Source organism: Trichechus manatus, unplaced genomic scaffold (assembly GCF_000243295.1).
Source record: "Trichechus manatus latirostris isolate Lorelei unplaced genomic scaffold, TriManLat1.0 scaffold00154, whole genome shotgun sequence".
In the NCBI taxonomy this organism is placed as follows: domain Eukaryota; kingdom Metazoa; phylum Chordata; class Mammalia; order Sirenia; family Trichechidae; genus Trichechus; species Trichechus manatus.
Genome location: NW_004444090.1, coordinates 1462156 through 1486961, shown reverse-complemented (window position 1 = coordinate 1486961; position 24806 = coordinate 1462156). Strand labels below are relative to the sequence as shown.

The 24806-nt window shown below is 35.9% G+C and overlaps 1 protein-coding gene across 5 annotated transcripts in view; it reads right to left on the bottom strand.

The window, feature by feature from the left end:
* Positions 1–1820: 1820 nt before the first annotated feature.
* The window catches only part of SNAP91 (synaptosome associated protein 91), a 173394-nt gene continuing 150408 nt past the window's right edge, over positions 1821–24806 (bottom strand). For 3 of the 5 annotated variants that reach the window (XM_004386043.1, XM_004386042.1, XM_004386046.1), the window contains 7 exons: positions 24445–24594; positions 18287–18317; positions 17322–17433; positions 9528–9611; positions 8577–8681; positions 5049–5151; positions 1822–3221 (listed from right to left, as the gene is read on the bottom strand). In XM_004386043.1, the coding sequence (XP_004386100.1) occupies positions 5059–5151; positions 8577–8681; positions 9528–9611; positions 17322–17433; positions 18287–18317; positions 24445–24594 (575 nt within the window). In that variant the 3' untranslated portion in view covers positions 1822–3221; positions 5049–5058. Of the gene's footprint in view, positions 3222–5048; positions 5152–8576; positions 8682–9527; positions 9612–17321; positions 17434–18286; positions 18318–24444; positions 24595–24806 lie in introns of all 5 variants that reach the window. The other 2 variants (XM_004386044.1, XM_004386045.1) reach the window with 2 other exon arrangements.

The following is a 24806-nucleotide window of genomic DNA, read 5'->3' as shown; positions in this document are numbered from 1 at the left end:
GCAGAAATAAGTTTTTGCACAATTTATCTTTTTTGTGAATGGATTTCTCATTTCTTGTCTACTCCTTTCCTCCTCATCTCAACCTCATGACTCCTCCCCAAAAGTTTTTGGTCTTTTTTTTCTTTAAGTGCAGTTAACAACATAAAAGACAGGGAGCTAAGGAGGCACTTTAATAGTGAGAACCACCCTCTGCAATCATTACACCACGCATAAAGTGATTCAAATCTTAAACTCAAGGTGGGTTTTTCACTGGTGTTGGTTCTTGTATTACAAGGACTGACAAAGAACTACTAAAACTCTAATAACTTTTGATAATAAATGCACTATATGCAAGGTGTTTTTCAGTAATCAGAAATAAAGTAATAGCCCGGCCGTATACAGGTAAGTGAAGAGAACTCTAAGAATCAACATACTTGCATTCATCCCTCAGTCACTTACTTGGCACCAAAGTGCTAGGTGTTGAGGATAAATGTCTAGATGATGGTTCCTGCCTTGGAGCGGCTCATCATCAGCCAGAGCAGAGGACGCCTTCACAGCTAATTACAGTACAATAGGGTAAATGGCATAAAGGCTTATGAAGTCGTGCTCTGTGAAGAATAGGGAGGGGAGCAGGAATGGGCCATGAAGATATAAGTGGAATCTGGCTGCATTGTGAGGTTGTTGAGGTAATTTCAGGCAGATGGCCCTGTGTGAACCAATAAAGTGCTTAGTAATTCTCTGAAGTGAGTAGTTGGTGTGGTCATGCAAGAAACAGTGTGTGTTTGCACATGTGTGCATGCACGCGGAGGGTTGGGGTGAGGCAGAGATGAGGCTAGAAAGGCAGGGTAAAACCATTACAGAAATGCTCACCATGTGGAAGAACTCCAGGAGTAAACTGAACCTGTCTTGACAATTATCCAGAAAGGGTAGTTTTTTTGACTACCCAGAAGACTCCATCCAGTGTCTCATCTATAAGACAATTCTCCTAACAATGACATCAAGAATCTCACCACATCAAGGTTTCAGGGTCTGATATAAAACTATGTTCTTGCAGCTTTCTCCTGTTAAGAATTTATATTTTTTATATTCATGGGCTAGTCAATGACGAAAAAAAGCTTTTTTGTACTAACATAAAAATGCAATATTAAACTTAAAATTAGTCACAACCTAAAAAACAATGTTTTTATTATAATATGCCCAAAAAGCAATATATAATCAAAATGTAATATATAAAAATCATAATATATAATCAAAAACAAACTTCTAAAAGTTAGTTCTCAAGATATAAATCCCATTTACCTAAGGGAAAGACAGTGTTAATGTAGAAATAAGAATATACCTTTATTTGATAAATACTTCTATTTGAATTAGACTACTTTTTTGAAAAGCTATTATCATTAGGATAATCTAGTTGTAGGCAGGTTGTTGTTGAGTGCCGTTGGGCTGGTTTCGAATCATACTGACCCCATGTGAGAAAGCAGAACTGCCTTGTAGGCTTTTCTTGGCTGTAATCTTTATGGAAGCAGATTTTTAGGTCTTTCTCCTGCAGAGCCACTGGGTGGGTCTGAATTGCCAGTATTATACATTAAGTCACGGAATTTAATTAAAAGAGGCTAGTCTAGATTTTGTGTCAGTGTGTGTGTGTGTGCATGCACAAGTGTGTACGTGAACTAAAGTCATAGAGGTCTCACAAAACTATTATAAGAATTTAATTGCATATTTTAAAAGAAAGTCCTTCCTGAATATTTTTAAAATTTTAGTATTTTGAATATGTTAGGTATGTTATTTGAAATGCACTTTTCCTCTAAAAAATAATCAAAGAGAGAAAGGTTATGTTTGCATTTTCTTTGTTCAAGGTGTTTATTGCATCTCAGAGGGCGTACATGCACTGGGTTTTTAAACTGAAATACAAAGAAAAGCCGGTTTGAAATTGGTTTTAGGTAATTTTCCCCATTACAATGTATGTTATCCCCACAGTAAATTCAGACACAACCACGTTTTAAATGGTACCATACATCTATTAAATAATTTGAAAAACAGGCAAACACCTTTCCAACCCAATATGCTTTTACGAAGAGCTGCCAAGCCACTAGCAACACTGATCAACAGTGACCTCGTTTATGCATCAAAATCTTACGCCAAGCCATCAGCACAGACAGTATGACAACAAATTAAAAATTAAAGAATACAGTATGTACAGTAAAGGATACAGTTTTCTGAATTAGTTTAAATCCTAGTCACAATGGTACAACAAAACCTACTTTAAGCTCAATTGAGGAATGGAAGAACACTAGTCTACAGAACACACAAAGAAATACTAAATCAACAGATGTACATAAACCTACAATAAAATTAAAATATTTTCAATATTTTTTAAATTACAGATGTACCTCAGGGTGCCTTCATAATCACTTGAAGTGCACATTTCTAATTGCTTTTTCAATGACATGACAGAAATGGACCTTTTACTTTTCAGCGCATTTAATCAAGAATGAATAAATAGGTCAATTCGGATGCAAAATCTGTCAAATATAATTAAAATATATATTTTAATACAGCAGTGACAAACATGGAATTCTTCCCATATGATTTTTCATTCTTGATAAGGTAGCTTCAATGAGAAGTATTTATTATGGACGTTAACCTTTATATTTTTTAAAATAAAATTTCTTAACATATACAGTGCCACAAAAATAAACATTTCTCACAACAGCTGAAGTTCCTGTGATTGGAAAATCGTACTCCACACCGAAAAAGTTTTGTATATTTAAGAGTTTTTTTTTCCCTTACTATTTGATATTATCACACTATGCTTGTAACGGAGATACAGAAGAAAAAGAGAACTTATGGGGAGAGTTTAGGTTTTGTCCAAAAGTTATATATACATTGAAACCTTCAAAAAACACAGACACATCTTTCCAAATGGCCACACAAGAGCTGCAACATCTGTCCATGGGCAAGGTCCAGAAAAGCACTGAAGGCGTCAGAAAGATCCATTCATTGTTTACGTCGTACAACACACAAATAACCCAAATACACCACAATTTTGAGAGTAGGGATAACAGCTAAGGTAGTACACATTCCTAATGTTCACTTTCACAGCTGTGCTACACATTTTGGAAGAGAAGTTATGAGTAAGCATTGGGTTTGGTACTGGTGGCTCACTTTGAAACTCTGAGCATCAATTCTATTTGAAGTCTCCAAACTCATTTTTTTTTCCTATTCAGTCACAAAAATTGCAGCTGTAAAGATAAAAAGCACTTGAATTAGAAAACAGAATATTATATATTCCTCAAATATCTTACCTCCCTTGCAATTTTACCTCACAATTTTTACAAAAAAACCTTAACACAAAAGGTTTCTGTATTAACAAACTCACATTTATATACTTTTCCTAATTCTTTAAAACAAGTTTAAAATTTCAGCCAGGAAAATTAAAAAAAAAAAAAAAAAAAACTTTTAATGTGTAGTTTCACTGTAGATGAAAATTGTATCAGCAAAATTTTGAAATTCGGATAATTATTAGAAATCTTAGTAGTAAGATATTCAGTCTTTAGAAGATTTAACCTTTAAAAACAGGCAGTGAAATAAAAGGAAGGAGTGGTGACATTCATTATTTTTAGCTTCTGTTCTGTTATATTGTTCAAAGAGTCACTTCCTAAACAGTTGGACAAGTGACAAAATAGAAGAAAAGGGAGATATCCCTACTGTTTCAATGCCTCCTTCACTCATGACACTCCCTACTTTTCTCCCTGGCTTATGCATCCTTCACCAGTTATCTTGGCTGGGGAACCTTTCCTGGGGTCTCAAGGCTGAGGTAGGTAGGTTCCCCTTCTCTGATATCATAAAATACTCTGTGTCTGTCTCCGTCTTGACTGAATCTCTAAGGGCAGGGATTGTCTCAAGCAAAGTTCCTGGCATATGATGAGCACGATATTTACTGAATAAGGCTGCTCTATGCAGTTTCCTTAGCCACACCTCAAACTTTAATTGCCATGTTTTACTTATGCCCTCATCAGTCCAGTGCAACCCAAAGTGGAATAGAAATGCTGGACACAGGGTGAAATTACTTGGCTGAGACGTCAAGGCGTGAAGGTGATAAATTATTAGTTTTGTGTAAGAAAAATATCATAAAGCAGGAATCCACAGAAATTTTAGTAGGCATTGGAGAAAGTTTTTAATAAAGGTAGGCAGTAGATGTATAATAAAATCAACATTGGACAGTGGTCCAAAAGCTTGGGACACTCTTTCTGCTCTTCCACTTACTGGCTGTATGACCTTGGTCAAGGCACTTTAATGCTTAAGGATCAGTTTCTTTATCTGTGAAATGGAGACAAAAAGTATCTGGCCAGTACATCTCACAGGGTTTGATCTCCTACTGAGAAGATCAAATGTAAAAGTACTGTGCAAATGAAAGACAGTATTATTACTGTTCATCCACAGTAATTATTTGTTAAGCATCTACCCATCATGCTAGGTGTTGGGGTTAATAGTAAACATTTTTCATTCATCAGTTTCCTTCTCTAAGTTCATCATTGATCACTTCATAAATTATATTAGAAATTTAAAACTAGAGTATTAGAAATTTAAAATTCAGCTTGAATGCAGAAACACAAAGGTTAATAATCTAAGCTTTACTGTATGAGGCAAAATAAGGATAAACAAAATAAAAATGCAGTTTGTAGCAAATCTATTATTAGAAAATTTCTAAATGCAATATGATAAACACTAACTTATTGTACATACCAGCCCTCATGTAATAAAGTGATCATTTTCTAATTTGCCCAAGCAACTTGGCAACTTTCTGTTTTACCAGTATAATCTATGTGCTTTCCCAGCATAAGGACAATTTGGAAGTTTCTCTCCCTCTTAGTTTTATGAATTAAATAAAATTTTTAAAAATTCATTGATAAAGATAGCTTTTAATACTGACTTTAAAAATACAAACACTCAACATTATTCAAGGCATCTACTTACAGTGCATAAATAAACAGATACTTTACCTGAAATATCTAAGTATTATACAGCTGATTATTACAAGCCCACAGGAAAAGCTCAATATTAGATACCTTAAATTGTTTACAAGAAATCCTTGATGTTAAGATCCGCTAATGGGTCCTTTGCTGGAGGTTTCTTGGGACTCTGAGTGGCAGGTGTAGGGCTTGGAGAAAGCTAATGGGGGAAAGCCAGCCCAAGACAGCAGAAATAGAAAGCAAACAGAGATACACAAGCATTAGGCAGAACACATACCACAGAAAACAAACGTGCAGAAGATTAGATAGCTAAAGGTTTACAAAATCTGCTTTGTTCTACTTAGTCATAGTGTTGTGCTTAATTTTGGATTGGTAAAATATACATCAAATGATATTTGGCTTTCTTGAAAATTCTGTGACATCAGATTTAGCTTAAGCAAAATTTGGAGACTCTGGTAGAACAATATGGATATAAGTTAGGGAAGACATGGAAAACTAGTCACATAAACATAGTATGACTATATTGTATAAAACAATCAATTTCTCTATACAAAAGCATTTTTACTTCGAGTTATTAGTATCACTAAACTAATAAAGGAATTTAAATGGCTTTTCTTATAGCGAGAATGTGTTTGAAGGAAAATTGGAAAAGAAAAAGTTTGCAAAAAGCTACCTGAGACATTACTTAAAATGATTAAATATACTAGGATTTCATACAAATTATTTTAAGTGAAAACCAGTCAAGTTTTGGGGAAATGTTTCTTTCAGCTGAGCAAACAGTTCCCTAGTCATGAATGTGACTGAATTCCAAACCACCTGTCCAGCTCACAGAGAAGGCTAAGTCTGATTATTAAATACTATAGCTAAGAATTGTACTGAATTTGCAACAAAAGTAATGAAGAATTACCTTACCTTGTGCTGTTTAACCAATACCTGTGGTACAAGGCCTTGAAAATTTCATGAAACCTACACGAAGTTAACAGTTGGCATCTAGCCTTTGAGTGCAATAAATCTCTTATGCTTGTAACACCATGAAAATCTCAAAATCCGGGCGTGTTGGGCAAAGATGTATGCTTTTATTGGTCACTAAACAGACGTTCTTGGTGCAGTGGTTAAGAACTCGGCTGCTAATCAAAGGTGGGCAGTTCAAATCCACCAGCTCCTCTTTGGAAACCCTATGGGGCAGTTCTACTCTGTCCTACAGGGTCACTATGAGTTGGAATCGACTCGATGGCAACGGGTTAATTTTTTTATTTTTTAAATAGAGGTTCAGATGTGAGAGTTTTTATATGTGTTTCTATACTCAGAATCCACTAACTGATTTACACTATCACTCAAATTTCCATTTTTAAAACTGAAATAATGCTTCGTAGAAATCTCAGGAAAAAATAAATGTAAGGCTTGAAGTTGCCTGAAGATAAGAAACTCAAGGAACTGATCCAGAATAATAATTAGGTGAGATGACAGTTATCATGATACCAATCAAATCAAGAACGATGGAACAGTCCACTCATCAGCAATTCAAAACTGTTATGTTATCTGAAACTGCAAACTTATGTTTATAGTATAATGATCTATGCTTTTCTGAAATAGGAAATACAAATCTAAAAATTATATAAATATGGCATACCATTCCCTGACTTACTATAAATTCAATTGCTGCTTAAAACATTCTGTTTTCAACATATCTATTTTTTATTTTCATTCTTTAAATAAATAAGTTGGTGCTATCTAACACTGGATTACATCTTAACATAAAGAAAACAAAAATCCTCACAACTGGACCAATAAAGCAACATCATGATAAATGGAGAAAATACTGAGTGTGAAGGATTTCATTTTACTTGGATACACAATCAACACTCACGGAAGCAGCAGTCAAGAAATCAAATGACGTACTGCACTGAGCAAATCTGTAGCAAAAGATCTCCTTAAAATGTTAAAAAGCAAAAATGTCACCTTGAGGTCTAAGGTGTGCCTGACCCAAGCCATGGTATTTTCAATCACCTCATGTACATGAGAAAGCTGGACAATGACTAAGGAAGACCAAAGAAGAATTGATGTATTTGGATTATGATGTTGGCAAAGAATATTGAATATACTATGGACTGCCAGAAGAATGAAAAAATCTGTCTTAGAAGAAGTACAGCCAGAATGCATCTTGGAGGGAAGGATGGCAAGACTTTGTCTCGCTTACTTTGGACATGTTATTACGTGGGACCAGTCCCTGGAGAAGGTATCATGCTTGGTAAAGTAGAGGGTCAGTGAAAAAGAGAAAGACCCTCAATGAGATGGACTGATACAGTGGCTACAACAATGGGCTCAAACATAGCAATGGCTGTGAGGATGGTGCAGGACTGGGCAGTGTTTTGTTCTGTTGTGCATGGGGTCGCTATGAGTTGAAACCGACTCAATGGCACCTAACAACAACACAACATCTACCACTGGTATTGTGTAAGAAAAACAACTGCTTTAAGTAATAAAATTGTATTGATTGATTTCTAAAGCTTTCAGCACACAAAATACAATAAAGTTTAAAAAATCTCAATAACATTCTTCCACGTTCATAAAAACAGAATCATCTTTTTCCAAAAAGGTAGCAAATAGTTATAGATACCATCAAGGAAGCATTCATAATAAATGAGATCCTTCTCATAGTTTAAACACATCCAGGTAAAACTTAATCCCAAACATTCCCCCCGAAACTTCCCTCAACTCCCTGAAAAAAAAAAAAAATCTAGACAGGGTCCGTTTGTCTAGAGCAGACTAGAAAAATTCTCATGAAGCTAGTACATTGGTTATGGCCTTGAAGGCCAGGACTTCTCACACTCTGAATTTATCTCTTTCAACACCTACCATTCTCTCTCCTGGTCACCATGGCTTTTGAGGTGCCAAAGTGAAGAAGATGAAAGCAAATTTGTGGGACAGGTAGAAAATGGATTTAGAGATGTACCAAGGAAGCAAAAGGGTTTAAAGTACACTCCAGAAGTTCACAGTAGGTATTCTACAGGTAAGACAATATAAATATCCATTTGGTAAGTTAAAACCATTTACAAATATCATTAAAATATATTTGAGCTACTTGGTTTGGTTTGCTCAACATAGTGTTAATAAACTTATAACCTGATGTTCCGATTCCATCCAAGTCAATTTCCCATGGTGAAAACCCTTAGGTTGCATGTACACTTCCACCTTGGCCAGGCAATTTATAGGAGTCAAGAAAGGGTGACTGATCAGTATAACTAACATTATTAGCAGCAAAAAGTTCAATAAAGCACATGTATTTTGGCATCCTTGTTAATGAAGCTAGTACATAATAAGCTACAGATCAGAAGTACTCATTTTTCTGGGACAAATGCCCTAGAGGTTTTAAATGTCTGGTTGTTCTTGGGTACCATTCTGAATTAAACAGGAGAAGAAAGGAAGGACCCAAGGACACTGAATTATTTTTATAGTTTTACTCCACACCTGACACTATTGCTAATCTTGCTTCTGTGTCCCTTTTACTTCTGAAGCAACAGATATGAGGATTTCATTAGGTGAACACTTTTAAAACAGTTTGCCACGCGACAGCTTTTCACTTATTAGCACCCTTGTTTTATGGACAACATTTGAAAAACTGACCTGTGTGCCAGGCACAGCTGCAGCCCCAAAGGGTGGCCTCATCATGGGCTGTGCAAACATGACTGGCTGCTGAGGCATCATGGGCATGCCCGTCCCAGCAGGAGGCTGAAAAGGAAAAGTAGTTCAGAGCATGAGTGGAATTCACTGGCTTTAATGGCTTTAACATGTTTCTGACAACTTTTACAGTATAATTTGTAATTTTGAACTATGTGCTGTGAAGTTAGCCACTGGGAAAGAAGTCACTGATGTACGGTATATGCCTGGCTGGCCACACAGCATCCTCATCCTAAACAGATTTTGTTGTTGTCTGTCTAATGAAGCACTAGCTCTTGAAAGAGATAGAAAAACTTCCTTCTTTATGGAAAATAGCCCTAAAATTTGCTGGTGATAGAACTGATACATGAAAAGCCTTAATATAGTGATGAAGGGTTGATTTTGATGATTCAGGTAAGATTATACTTAATAGATCTTATTCCAATAATGATATAACAATGTCCTGTAGAACTTACTTTGATGGCAGAACTTACTTTAAGTATTTTATAACTGACTTTATCACTTCATATGTACAGTCCTTAAGGTCTAAAGCAGATGATGCAACTTTTAAAATATTACTTTACTGCATTTTGGGGAGAGTTATATGCTACAGCTATTGTTGCGTGCCATGGAGTCAATTCCGACTCATAATGACCTTATATGACAGAGTAGAACTGCCCTATAGGGTCTCCTAGGGTGTAATCTTTACAGGAGCAGATCACCAGGTCTTTTTTCCCATGGAGCAGCTGGTGGGTTTGAACTGCCAACCTTTCGGTTAGCAGCCAAGCACTTAACCACTGTGTCACCAGGGCTCCTTTATGTTATACCAATATTTGCTACTTTGGGATTTGGCAAATGCCTGAGAAATGTTGATGATATTTTTGTACATTAGAATTTTTAATACAGGTCACCCCTCACCATTCCAAATCCTGCTCCAGGTTGTCCAACAGATGGGGCCCCGGCCACGGGAGGAACCGAACTGGTTGGAGGTACAGCTCCTTGCTACCAAAAGAACACATACAAAGCACGCACACACACACAAACACACACAAACAAAACCAACATAATTGCTTTTAAATGTCATAATGTAATTTTAAGATGCATGTACCTCAAGTATTTCAAGTTGTAAAGAAATCGCAAATTTCAGTTCTAAATTAAAAAAAATTGGCTTTGGCACCATGCTATTCGTATGAACAAGATCACTAAGTTGATGGTCACTGTTGTGGTAATATTTGGGCTCACAGGCTTGCAGATCACTGACACTGCTGGGCTTCCTCTCTACCTCCTTTTACTCACCCCTACTGATAATGATTCAAACTTCTCTAAGCTTATGTTTTCCTACCATTATATTCTGTGTCAGGTATTAGGTTAGATACTTGAGGATCATGCTTTCACATATTTTTTCAAAGCTTGGTTACCATTTTTTATATTATTCCTCTCTGTGTTATGCTTGCTTCACTGTGAATTATGACTACTGTACATTTGCATAAGGACCAAAATTAATTCCACGTGTTAGGAAGCATTTAGAAGACTGAATATAATACAGCATGTATATCACACTTTAGGTACAGGGCCAAAGGTTTCAGTTATACACCAAAACCCCCCTAATATTCCCCTTATGTTTAAAATTAACCCCTCTACAATCCCTTTATTTAAGTTAACCAGTACAGCAAAATTCTAACTAAAAAGGAAAATACAGGAGTGATGTCACCAAAAATGGTGGAGAAAGGAAATTCAAAAGTTCACCCACCCATAAATAGCAATGAAAAATACTGGTCAAAAACATCCGAATCAACTTTTTTGGGGCTATGGAAACTAACCAAAAGCTCTTAGAACTTGAAGAGTGCTTTTTTGAAAACCAAACCAAACCAACCAAACAAAAAACAACAACTGAATCTACGTAAGAAACAACAGAGTCACGAAAAAGCTTAGAGGTAAAGGCTGAGGAATAAGATGCTTTGGACAATAAAAGCTTTATAATGCTTGGACATATTCTTGGGTCTCTGTAAGACCACACACATGTCCAGGGCTGTGTGCTTGCTAAGGAAAGATTTGAGAGGGGACCAAGCTGTCTCCTCTGTGTGATCTTGAGGATTTGTGCACTGGTAAAGATAACTACATAAATAAATGCAAAAGACAGTATTAATGTACTTTTTGTTTGTAACTATTCTTTTTTACTATCTTATTTAAAAGAAAACTGCATAAAGCAATAATTCTATATGCATGTTGATGGGTACATAAAATATAAAGGTGTAATATGTGACAATACCAGTACAAAGGGAAAGGGGACACAGTCTATATTAGCAAATTTAAATCAGTATTAAGTCAAACTATATTGTTTGTTAAGATGTTAATTGTAACCTCCAGGGCAACCACTAAGAAAATAACTCAAATATTTATAGTAAAAGAAATAAGGGAATTAAAATGGTACACTAGAAAATATCTATTTAACACAAAGAAGGCAGTAATTTAAGAATTGAGTGAGGAAAGATATAAGGCATATAGAAAACAAATAGAAAAATTTCCTATAAGTAATTACATGAAATGTAACAGGACTAAACTCTCAAATTAAAAAGGCAGAGATTGGCAGAATGGAAAAAAAAAAGAAAAAAGAATCACTTTAGACTCAAAGACATAGGTTGAAAGTAAAAGGATGGAAAAAGATATTTCAAGCAAACAGTAACCAAAAAAGAGAACTGGAGTGGCTGTACTACTATTAGACAAAATAGACTTTAACATAAAAATTTTATGAGAGAAAAAGGACATTATATTATGACAAAAAGGTCAATTCATTAAGAAGCTATAACAATTACAAACATATGCAGCTAAGAACAGAGTTCCAAAATACATGATGCAAAAATAGACAGAATTGAAAGGAGAAACAGAAATTTCAACAGGAATAGCTGGAGACTTAAATACCCACTTTCAATAATGGATAGAAAAACTAGGCTAAAGATTGACCAAAAAAAAACCCGTTGCCAATGAGTCAATTCTGCCTCATAGCGACCCTACAGGATAGAGTAGAACTGCCCCGTAGAGTTTTCAAGGAGCGCCTGATGGATTTGAACTGCTGCTGGCCTTTTGACTAGCACACTTAACCACTGTGCTCCCAGGGCTTCCAAAGATTGACAAGGAAATACAAAACTTGAACAATACCTAGGATATTACACATGCAAGATGTTAAGTGTTATATTCAAAGTAACCACTAAGTATATATCTAAAAAATATACACAAAAGGAAAGCAGAAGGAAATCAAAATGGCTCACTACAAAAAACCCAACAAAATACAAAATGTAGTATATCTATACAATGCAATATTATTCAGCCATAAAAGGAATGAAGTACTGATTCATGCAACATGGATACATGCTGAAAACACTATGCTAAGTGAAAGACACCAGGCACAAAAGGTCACATATTGTATGACAAATTTATATTAAATGTCCAGACTAAGCAAATCCATGGAGACAGAGAACAGACTAGTGGTTGCCTAATCTACAGGGGAAGGAGAGAATTAGGACATACCAGGTTTGGAAATGTTCTGGGATTAGATACTCATGATGGTTACATAACATCATAAATATGCTAAAAACCACTGAACTGTACACATTAAAATGGTGAATTTAATCGCCACAAACTGTATATTTTATCTCAGTAAAAAAACTAAAAAAAAAAAACCCAACAAAGATTACATTTCAGACTCACTCTTTACCCACTATTTCAAGGGGCTAGCGGGTAGACTATTTACCAGAACATGAATTATATCATTAGGATTTAAGGCTATGCAAATAAAAAAGTTTCTATTAGTTATTAACACAAAATAAACTTGCTGAAATTTCTGATCAAATAAACAAGTTAAATAATTTAAAGAGTGCCCAGTGTGTTTCATAGGTGTGCTCAAATGGTAGACTAACTTTTAATAATTAACTCTTTAAATATTATTTGGAGCCCTGGTGGCACAGTGGTTAAGAGCTTGGCTGCTAACCAAAAGGTCAGCCAGAATCCACCAGCCACTCCTTAGAAGACCTATTATTTATGTTAAAGTTTTGATATTTTCTTTCTCAATACTCAACTCAATGTTTTATGTAGAGGTATATAAAGATTCGCTGTATTTAGAGGAGAGAATTGTGGATTCTGTGTGCTTTCCTGGGAAATGTGCACATTTCTGAACTGTGAGTAACTTCCCAGTTTGTATGAAAGAAATTTAACAGATCTGCTAGGCCTGGAAAATAGGATTAACTAACCCTGGAAACACAGGACTCCTGATGGCCATGATGATAGAGCCCTGCCAGCAGACATATTTTGAATGTTTTAGTCCTGTTAAGGTTTTTGAGATCTATACTGGGTTCTGTGATCTGAAAAGTTTTATAGCTGCACTTCTAAACAGCAATTAAGGGAAATTTGAAATAGGATGGGAAAAAGTAACCTTAACTCTTATCTATCAAATAAAAACTTTAAAAGGCAGCAAAAGAATCCCCCACACCCATCCCATCCTCTTCATCTCCTACTCAAGAGTTAGAGGCCTACAGACTACTAGGAAAATAGGGAAACACTACTTTGCTGTTTCTGAAGCACAAGTTTCTGGGAGCTCTCTTATTTTTCCTGAATTTTCCTAGAAAAAGGAAGGTGAATATATTTTAAGAAACAGGAAAATGGAAGAGACATTTTATGAGATAGCTGGGTGTGTGTGTAGAGGGAAGGTCTGAGAAAGCCAGAGTCCATCAGCATGATTTCTTAAGTAAAAGCAAAGCCAGAGCTTTGTTAAGGAAGAAGAGCTTTAGAGTAAGTTAAGAAAATGGCAGTAAATTTATAAAAGACAAACCATCTCTGGATAAGGAAACCAAGACTAAATGGGAGTTAAAGATAAAATACCTAGGTATAAGAGAGCCTTTATGTTGTGTTTTAAAATGTCAAGGAAAATAAAATAAATAAAACTACATGTAACCCTGCCACTCTAATAAATTATTTCTGCTGTTATAATTTTTCTTTTATAGCTGTTTCCTGTTACTATGTCATACTGTGGGGGCTTGTCTGTTGCTGTGATGCTGGAAGCTATGCCACCAGTATTCAAATGCCAGCAGGGTCACTCATGGTGGATAAGTTTCAGCTGAGCTTCCAGACTAAGACAGACTAGGAAGAAGGACCTGGCAGTTTACTTCTGAAAAGAATTAGCCAGTAAAAACCTTACGAACAGCAGAGGAACACGGTCTAATATAGTGCTGGAAGATGAGTCCCTCAGGTTGGAAGGCACTCAAAAGATGATGGGGAAGAGCCACCTCCTCAAAGTAGAGTTGACCTTAATGACGTGGACAAGAGTCAAGCTTTCGGGATCTTCATTTGCTGATGTGGCACGACTCAAAATGAAAAGAAACAGCTGCAAACGTCCATTACTAATCGGAACGTGGAATGTACAAAGCATGAATCTAGGAAAATTGGAAATCGTCAAAAATGAAATGGAACACACAAAGATCAATATCCTAGGCATCAGTCAGCTGAAATGGACTGGTATTGGCCATTGTGAATCAGAAAATCATATGGTCTACTATGCTGAGAATGATAGCTTGAAGGGAATGGCATTGTGTTCATCATCAAAAAGAACATTTCAAGGTCTATCCCTGAAGTACAATGCTGTCAGTAATAGGATGATATTCATATGCCTACAAGGTAAGACCAGTTAATACAACTATTATTCAAATTTACACACCAACCACCAAGGCCAAAGATGAAGAAATTGAAGATTTTTACCAGCTTCTGCAGTCTGAAATTGATCGAACATGCAATCAGGATGCATTGATAATTACTGATGACTGGAATGCAAAAGTTAGAAACAAAGAAGAAGGAATAGTAGCTAGAAAATATGGCCTTGGTGATAGAAACGATGCCAGAGATTGCATGATAGAATTTTGCAAGACCAACAACTTCTTCATTGCAAATACCCTTTTTAACAACATAAACAGCAAATACACACGTGGACCTCACCAGATGGAATACATAGGAATCAAATCGACTACATCTGTTGGAAGAGACATGGAAAAGCTCAATATCATCGGTCAGAACAAGGCCAGCAGCTAACTGAGGAACAGATCATCAATTGCTCATATGCAAGTTCAAGTTGAAGTTGAAGAAAATTAGAACAAGTCCACAAGAACCAAAGTATGACCTTGAGTATATCCCACCTGAATTTACAGACCATCTCAAGAGCAGATTTGATGCATTGAACACTAATGACCAAAGACCAGATGAGTTGTGGAATGACATCAAGGACATCATACATGAAGAAAGCAAAAGGTCATTAAAAAGACAGGAAAGAAACAAAAGACTAAAATGGATGTCAGAAGAGACTCTGAAACTTGCCCTTGAATGTAGAATAGCTAAAGAAAAGGAAGAAATGATGAAGTAAAAGAGCTGAACAGAAGATTTCAAAGGGCAGCCTGAGAAGACAATGTATTATAATGACATGTGCAAAGACCTGGAGTTAGAAAACCAAAAGGCAAGAACATGCACGGCATTTCTCAAGCTGAAGAACTGAAGAAAAAAATCAAGCCTTGAGTTGCAATACTGAAGGATTCTATGGGGGAAAGTATTAAACGACACAGGAAACATCAAAAGAAGACAGAAGGAATACACAATCACTATACCAAAAAGAACTAGTTGATGGTCAACCATTTCGGGAGGCAGTATATGATCGGGAACCGATGGCACTGAAGGAAGAGGTCCAAGCTGCACTGAAGGCATTGGCAAAAGACAAGTCTCCAGGAATTGATGGAATACCAACTGAGATGTTTCAACAAACGGATGCAGTGCTGGAAATGCTCACTTGTCTATGCCAAGAAATTTGGAAGACAGCTACCTGGCCCACTGACTGGAAGAGATCCATATTTATGCCTATTTCCAGGAAAGGTGATCCAACTGAATACGGAAATTACTGAACAGTATCATTAATATCACACACAAGTAAAATTCTGCTGAAGATCATTCAAAAGCGGCTTCAGCAGTATACCGAAAAGGAACTGCCAGAATTTCAAGTCAGATTCGGAAGAGGACGTGGAACCAGGGATATCATTGCTGATGTCACATGGACCCTGGCTGAAAGCAGAGAATACCAGGAAGATGTTTACCTCTGTTTTATTGGCTTTGCAAAGGCATTTGATTCCAACTCAAGGTGACCCCATGTGTTATAGAGTAGAACTGAGCTCTATAGGGTTTTCTTGACTGTCAGCTTTATGAACTGTCAGGCCTTTCTTCCGTGGTGCCATTGGGTGGGTTTGAACTGCCAACCGTACAGTTAGTACTTGTGAGCAAATTGTTTGCACCACCCAGGGACCCTTCCTAAGCACAGTTCAGTTTAAAAGAGATTTGTAGTTTTCTAAGTATCCTCTGTAAAAATTAAACAGAAGTCTCTATTTTATAGCTAAATACAAAAACTATTCTCTTAAGCACTGTTTTTATGTAATGCAAAGGAAGATTTAAAGAGATAAATATCTTGATAATAACTTTCTCATTGTTACCTGTTAGAAATTGCTTAAAACCAAGTTCTTTCCTCAGACGTTGAACTCACCCAAAGCAGAGACTCTTAGTGCTTGATTTTCCTGTTCTCTTCCTAATGCCACGGGGTGAGTGGGGACAGGGACAGAGGAAATGGGTTTCGGGAACCCAAGTTGGAGCACAGAATATTTTTTCTATAGAAACTATGGCATAAAATGTAATCTAATTAATTCTATTAGTGCTGTTTAGTGGTAAATTCTGGATTCAAAAGATCCTTTTCCAACTGGTTGAAATTTATTATTTATAAAACTGTTTAAAAGAAAATATTCTAAATTTCAAAACTCAGATATCTAAATTAATTGCTGGAACACAATACATTTTAATGGAGTCTTTCTAAAACATTTATATTCCAATTTATATTAATTCACTTCCATGCATGTTTGTTAGGCTGAGGATGGTGCATTATGGTTAGGAACTAATTCAAGTATAAGGGAAGGATGGTATTAGGACGGCCTTGTGGATGGGTATGATTTAGACAGGTGGAGGTGGTGAGCAAAGGAGCATACAGAGAAAAACAGTAAGTTTTGCTCCCCTAAAACATGTGCTACTTATGTTGGCAAAAACCATAAAACAAGAATTAGTCTTTATTTCCAGCGATATGCTCTTTCAAACAGTGAATGGTGGTATTACCATAATAATAGAAAGTTAATATATAGAAGTAAACCTATTTAAACCTTACAGAAAAGATGGTGTTAGTAGTTTCAACTAAAAAAATGGTGAGCAAAACTAATAGGGTTTTAAAATGAAAGTTCACTTACACAATAGAGAACTGTCCAATCATTCTGGTAAGATAAAAGTTTTTGTTACTATTAATGCAAACCAGGAAATTTGGGCGAGAAATGTGATAAAATACAGATAATAATCAATGACATTAAATGCTTTTGAAAAAAAAGATCTCTTCAATAATTGGACAAATACAGTACTAACATTTAAAGAAGCATAATACTGTTGTAAAATATTAAAAATAAAAAATAGGCCATAATCTTTTATTAAGTATAAAATGAAAGGAATTTGGGTTTTGGTAAGCATTGCATCTTGTTTATATTTCTTCAGTGGGGATGAAAAAGGTACAAGGTCAGTAGCAGTGTTAAGCAAAATGCACCCTGCTTTATATATTTGGAAATCAGCAAAGTGCCCTCACCACACTGGCCTCTGGGGGCTACATACCAATGGTGCACTTGGGGGAACACCTGCTGACCATGTTGCAGGAGCTACTTTCGGCTGCCAGTTGGCTCCACCAGTCAACTTTTTCTCTCCAGCATTCCACTGAAGATCTCCCCTAGAATCAAGCATGCAAACAAAGCAACAGAAAAACAAGAACCACACAAACTAATTAGAAAAGACTAGTGTGTGGCTCCTTGGATTCTTTTACTTTGGAGGAGTTTCTTTGAGTCAAGTGGTAATCAAGAGAACAGCTTCAAACTTCTAGAAGAGTCTTACCATATTGTATCTAAGACAGCTTCAAAGTCTGAAAAAAATCATTTAGGGTTTGGACTTCAATGATAACAGGAAGTTTCTATAATCTCTAATAGAAAAATGTGCCAGAAAAGTCAATGGAATGATCCTATTTCTCACTGGTTATAAAAAATACTAAAGTATATCATAAATACCGTACATCTATATTTTGTTGTATTTCAGATGCATTGATAATGGCCCTTTCCTGATCCTAGATGGTTCAACAGAAGGTTTTTCCACATCTAAGTCATGACTACAACCTGGCTTACAGTGATTATAAGACACCATATATTGTAAAATTCATCCCATTTTCAAAGATGTTACAATATGCATCTAAAAAAGGGTATACTGTGTATCATTATTAACATCCTTCCTTGAAACTGATATTCATAAAAGACTTTTAACCAATGTTACCTAGGAGTATTGTAATGACTTCAGAATTTAAAGCTATAAAAATATTTAAACCATAATTTTCAAAGACAGAAATAGACGGCTCCTTTTCATTGCAGAGCAAGAGTTTGGAGGCTCCAGAAGAATAAAAGAAACAATCCAAAACAAAACAAAAACCACTTTTGCAACTGCCTAACTTGAGAATAAGTAATTACTCCACTGAGTGCAATGCTTGATAGTCACAAATAAAATGTCAAAAGGAAATCAAGTAACTTCAAAACACTTACTTTTTCGATGTGGTACCAGAAATTCCAAGATCTATAAATGGATAAAGGAAAAAAGCATTCAAACCTTTATATGTGGCATATACATAATTTGACATGTAAAAAGATCAAAGAATCACAGATCTAGAATAAGCCCATTTTTTTTTTGTCTAGGAATGACTGCACTTAGGTATACAAAAAAGAAACCATATTAGGAAATACACACACAAACGTAAACTTTTCTTTCAGTTGACTTCAGAGTTTAGGATCACATTTTAATGTCGATAATGTGCAGAAAAGAGTTAACATAGCAGGCCTGAGGCTGCTATCTTAGAAATGCAAGGCTGGCCTTTGGCTGGCATCTAAGAACTTGGCTTGTACACAAACAGTTCTCTATACTGATATAAAACTTTCCTTAAATGTTAAGGGTAGCTCGCTATACTGGAAGAAGTACGACCAGAATGCTCCTTAGAAGCAAGGATGGTGAGACTACGTCTCACATACTTTGGATATATTGTCAGGAGGGATCAGTCCCTGGAGAAGGACATCATGTTTGGTAAAGTAGAAGGTCAGCGAGAAAGAGGAAGACCCTCAAAAAGATGGATTGACACAGTGGCTGCAACAATGGGTTTAAGCATAACGACGATTGCGAGGATGGCGCAGGACCAGGCAGTGTTTCATTCTGTTGTACATAAGGTCGCTAGGAGTTGGAAGTGACTTGACAGCATCTAACAACAACAAAACTCTGTACTCAGCAAATACACCCAGCACAAAACTTATAATTTTGATGAAGTCCTCCTAATCTATTTTTGTTTGTTTGCTTGTGTTTTAAGTCTTATACCTAAGAAACCATTGTCTAATCCAAGGACATCTAGATCTTCTTCTAAGAGTTGTATAGATATATTTCTTGCTTTTAGGGCTTTGGTACATTTTTAGCTTAATTTCTGTATATAGTGTGAAGTACAGTTCCAACTTCATTCTTTTGCACGTGGCTGTCCAATGGTCCCAGCACCGTTTGTTGAAGAGACTATTCTTTCCCCACTGAATTGTCTTGGCATCCCTGTCAAAAATAATTTGACCATAGATGTATAGGTTTCTTTACAGACTCTCAACTCTGTCCCACTGATCTATATGTCTGTCCATATGGTAGTTTCATCTGCAAAAACAGACAGCTTTACTTTTTCTCTTCTAATCTAGATGCTTTTTAGTTCAATTTCTTGCCTAATTGTCCTGGCTAGAACCTCCAGTACAATGTTAATTAGAAGTAGTGAGAGAGGACATTCTTGTCTTGTACCTTATCTTAGGGGGAAAGTTTTCAGTCTTTCACCATTAAGTATGATGTTGGCTGTGGGTTTTTTGTATATGCCTTTTAATATGTTGATGAAGTTCCTTTCTGCTCCTACTTTGTTGAGTGCTTTTATGATTAAAGTGTGCTGGATTTTGCCAAATGCTTTTTCTCTATTGCAATGATCATGTAAGTTTTTTTTTTTTTGTAGTTAAAAACATATATAACAAAACACTTGCCAATTCAACAATTTTTACATGTATACAATCATGTGGTTTTGTTCTTTATTCTATTAATATGGGTATTACTTTGATTTATTTTTGTATGTTGGATCCTGTATCCTTTGGATAAATACCATTTGGTCATGGTATGTAATCCTTTTTATATGCTGTTGAATTTGATTTGCTAGTATTTTACTGAGGACTTTTTTGCATCTATATTCATAAGGGATATTGGTCTATAACATCTTTTATTGTGATGTCTTTTCTGGTTTTGTTATCAGGATAATACTGGCCTCATACAACGAGCTGGACAATGTTCCCTCCTCTTGTATTAAGAGTTTGTGGATAACTGCTGTTAATTCTTCTTTAACATTTGGTAGAATTCACCAGTGAAATAATCTAGTCCTGAACTTTTCTTTGTGGGAAGGTTTTTTTTTTTAAAATTATTATTAATATTCATTCAATCTCTTGTTATAGGTCTATTTAAATTTTCTATTACTTCTTCAGTCAGTTTTGACAGTTTGTGTCTTTCTAAATAGGAATTTGTCCATTTCAGCTAGGTTATCTAATTTTTTGGCAGATAATTATTCATAGTATTTCCTTATAACCTTTTTAATTTCTTTAAAGTTGGTAGTAATATCCCTGCTTTCATTCCTGATTTTAGTAATTTGAGTCTTCTTTCATTTTTTCTTGGTCAGTCTAGCTAACGGTTTGTCAATTTTGTTTGTCTTTTCAAAGAACTAACTTCTGGTTTCACTGATTTCCTCTATTTTTTTCCATTCTCTATTTTATTTATTTTCACTCTAATCTTTATTATTTCCTTCCTTCTGTTTACTTTTGGCTTAGTTTGCTCTATATTTTCTAGTTTCTTAAGGTGCAAAGTTAGGTTACTGATTTGATATTTTTCTTCTTTTTAAATATAGGTTATAGATTTCCCTCTAAGCACTACTCTAGATGCATTCCATAAATTTTGGTATGTTGTATTTTTTATCTCACTCATCTCTCATTTTGATGAGATGATGAGAGATGAGTGAAATAAAAATGAGAGATAAGTGAAATGAAAAATACAACATATCAAAATGGAGCCCTGATGGCACAGCACTTAAGAGTGTGGCTGCTAACCAAAAGGTCAGCAGTTCAAATTCACCAGCTGCTCCTTGGAAACCCTATGGGGCAGTTCTACTCTGTCCTATAGGGTCACTATGAGTTGGAATTGACTCGACGGCAATGGGTTTGTTTGTTTCGGGGGGTTTTCATCTCAAAATATTTTCTAATGTCTCTTCTGCATTCTTCTTTGATTCTTTGAGTGTGTTATTTAATTTCCAAATATCTGTCAATTTACCAAACTTCCTTGTGTTATTGATCTAATTTCATTCAGCTGTGATGGAAGAACCTACTTTGTATGATTTCAACCCCTTTAATTTATTCAGACTTGTATTGTGACCTAACATATAGTCTATGCTGGAGAATGATCCATGTGCATTGGAGAATAATCTTTATGCTGCTGTTTTTGGGTGGTGTGCTCTAAAGATTTCTGTTAGGTCTAATGGTTTACAGTGTTGTTCAAGTCTTCTATTTCTTTGCTGATCTTCTGTTTAGTTGTTCTATTCCTGAAAGTGGGATATTGACGTCTCCAACTATTATATTTGAATAGTGTATTTTTATCTTCAATTCTGTTAGTTGTAGCTTCATGAATTTTGGGGATCTGTTTTTAGGTACATGAATGTTTATAATTGTATGTCTTCCTGATGGACTGACCATTTTATCATTATAAAATGTCCTTCATCTCTAATATTTTTTTTCTTAAAGCGTATTCTTTTCTGATATTAGTATAGCTACTCCAGCTCTCTTACAGTTGCTGTTCGCATGGTATAACTTTTTCTTTTTACTTCCAATCTATTTGTATCTCTGAATCTAAACTTTGCCTCCTGCAGAGAGCACGTAGTTAGAGCTTGTTTTTTTTTAAAATCCAATCTGACAATCTCTGTCTTTTGTTGGGATTGTTTAATACATTCACATTTCATGTTGTTATTGATATCGATACATTTACATTTGCCATTTTTGTGTTTTATATCTCATGTCCCTTTTGTTCCCTATTCCTCCTATATTGTCTCTCGCTATTCTTATTTTCTTTTTTAAATATTTGTGTCAATTTCATAATCATATCTAACAGCTCTATGACAAATACTATATTTTTTATGCAAATAACACACGTTTTTCTTTTTTTTTTTTTGCCAACTGCTCCCTACCCCGTGAGGTATTTTTTTAAGTGTGCTATGCTAATATTTTTTACATGTTGCTATAAAAAATTAGCTTAGCGTGCTTATGAAAATACCTCATGAGGGAGGGCACAGTTGGCAAAAAAACGTATACTATGCACGTTATTTGCGTAAAAATACGGTACACATTTATAATCTTATTTTCTTGAAGAAATGTTTCCCCGTTTTCTATACACCCTTAGGACAATTTCTAGGCACTTTAAATGATTTAAAAAAAATAATCTTCACCAGTTAAATGGTTGTTTACTGGGGAGAGAGCTGGCCACACTGCTCCATTCCTGAATTCGAGCTTTCCTATGAAGAGATATGAGGATCAGTTCATCTGTTAGAGCTGTCCTGAGTCACTGATCTGGGAAGGTGCTGTGTGCTCCAGTGAGGCAGTTTTCTTTAGCTAAGACAATTCTCAGAGGGGGTTGACAGCTGAGGGCTATCTGTTGGTGGCACGCTCAGCATCTGGGGGTATAAGTCCTTTATTTCTGAAGGGGGATCTGGGAGGTACATTATAAAGTCCACTACAGCCAATCACCACTGCAGACTATCCATCAGTGAGATGAAATTTTACAGTGGGAAGAAATATTCAAAGAAACTCGCCATGGGTTTCATCAAAGTACTTTCATGGATGCCAGACCCAGTATAATTAATGGGAGAGAAAAAGTTTCTTCATAGGAAAATGAGTAGAAAAAGAAGTCTGTGTCAATAATCTGTTAAACTTTAGATATAGCTGTCATGAATTGAACTGTGTCCCCCCAACATATGTGTCAACTTGGTTAGGCCATGATTCCCAGTAGTGTGTATTGTCCTCCATTTTGTGATTGTAATTTTCCTAAGTGTTATAAATCCTAATCTCTACGTGTTGTTAATGAGGCAAGATTAGATTATGTTAAAGAGGATTAGGGTGGGATTGTAACACCTTTACTAAGGTCACATCCCTAATCCAATGTAAAGGGAGTTTCCCTGTGGTGTGGCCTGCACGGCCTTTTATCTTACAAGAGATAAAAGGAAAGGGAAGCAAACAGAGAGAGGGGGACCTCATACCACTAAGAAAGCAGCGCTGGGAGCAGAGCACATCCTTTGGACTCAAGGTTACTGTGCTGAGAAGCTCCTAGTCCAGGGAAAGATTGATGACAAGGACCTTCCTCCAGAGCCAAGAGAGAAAGCTTTCCCCTGGAGCCGATGCCCTGAATTTGGACCTCTAGCCTACTAGACTGTGAGAGAATAAACTTTTCTTTGCTAAAGCTATCCACTTGGGGTATTTCTGTTAAAGCAGCACCAGATAACTAAAACAATAGTCCTAAATAAAAAGAAAGGTATCTGAATGCTAAAATCATCCTCTATAATACCCGTTGAGTTGTTTCCAACTCATAGTGACCCTATAGGACAGGGTAGAACTGCACCATAGGGTTTCCAAGGACTGGCTGGTAGATTCGAACTGCTGACCTTTTGGTTGGCAGCCGAGCTCTTAACCACTGCGCCACCAGGGCTCCATTCTCTATAATAGAACATCAAGTTCAGAGTTAAAAGCAAAGGCCAATCTTTAAAAAAGTCTACAAGGTCCTACATTTCTGTTGCACCCCCTAACCTTCTTCCCTTATCTCCTAGGACTCTCCCACTGTCTTATTTAGCTCCAGCCACTAGTTCCCTTTATATTTCTTGAGCATGCCAGGAAATCTTCTGCCCTAGAGCCTTTTCAATGGCAAAGGTTTTCCTTCTGATATTCACATGGTTCACTCATTTATCTTCAAGTCTTTGTTCAAATTTTACCTTCTCAGTGATGCTTACTCTAATTCACACTCTTCAGCACTACTAATTCCCCTTTCCTTGGCCTACTTTTTCCCCAGAGCACTAGGACTTACGACCTAGCATATTATCGAACTTATTTAGTTTATTGAGTTTTATGTTTGTCTGTGCCCACCCCTAGCTTCATAAGGACAGGTATTTTTTATCTGTTTTGTCCACTGCTTTATCTCTAGAGTCTAGAAGAATGTGTGGTATTTGATAAATGTTTGCTGAATGAATGATTGAAACCCACTTGAATGCTCAAGTGGTAAATACTGGATGCTAGTTGGTAAAATTAACCAATGTAAATTACTCTATGTTCTTATTTCCAAATGAAATGAAAAATTAAGTATTTATTACACATAATGCACATGATTTTATATTTGCATGCTCCCTAATTATACCTTTGGTCATTTAGATTAAAAATGGCATTGATACTATTTATGTGACAATGGCATAGGGACTGTTTATCTTCCAAGGAGTTGCTCTGGGTAAATACTAAGAACCTCTGTCCACTTCTTGATACACTTACCCATAAGATTTGTTTCCAAATCCAGAAACAAAACATAAGAAAAGATAAATAATTCATATATTTAAGTTAATGAAAACTTTATTACTCACTGCCTACTAAGCTGGCAAGAGATGAATCAAGATCACTTCCAAGAGCTTTGCTTGCTGCCATCGCAGGACTGGGTGGTACCACTGATACAGGTGTAGGCTGCCCTGTTGGTGCCATAGTTGGCATCAGAAGATCACCTAGGCCGTCAAACACTGGAAAGCAAATAGACCGCGTTTAGAATAATTGGAAAAAAAAAAAAAAAAAAAAGACTGCAGGCAAAATTAAAGTGAAGTTGTCTTTTGAAAAATTATGGAAATAAATGAATATGTACTCTTACAAAAGGCGGCATAAAATTCACACCTTCCATAACTATAACACCAAGAAGAACATGTCTACATATGTATACCCATAAAGTATGGGAATA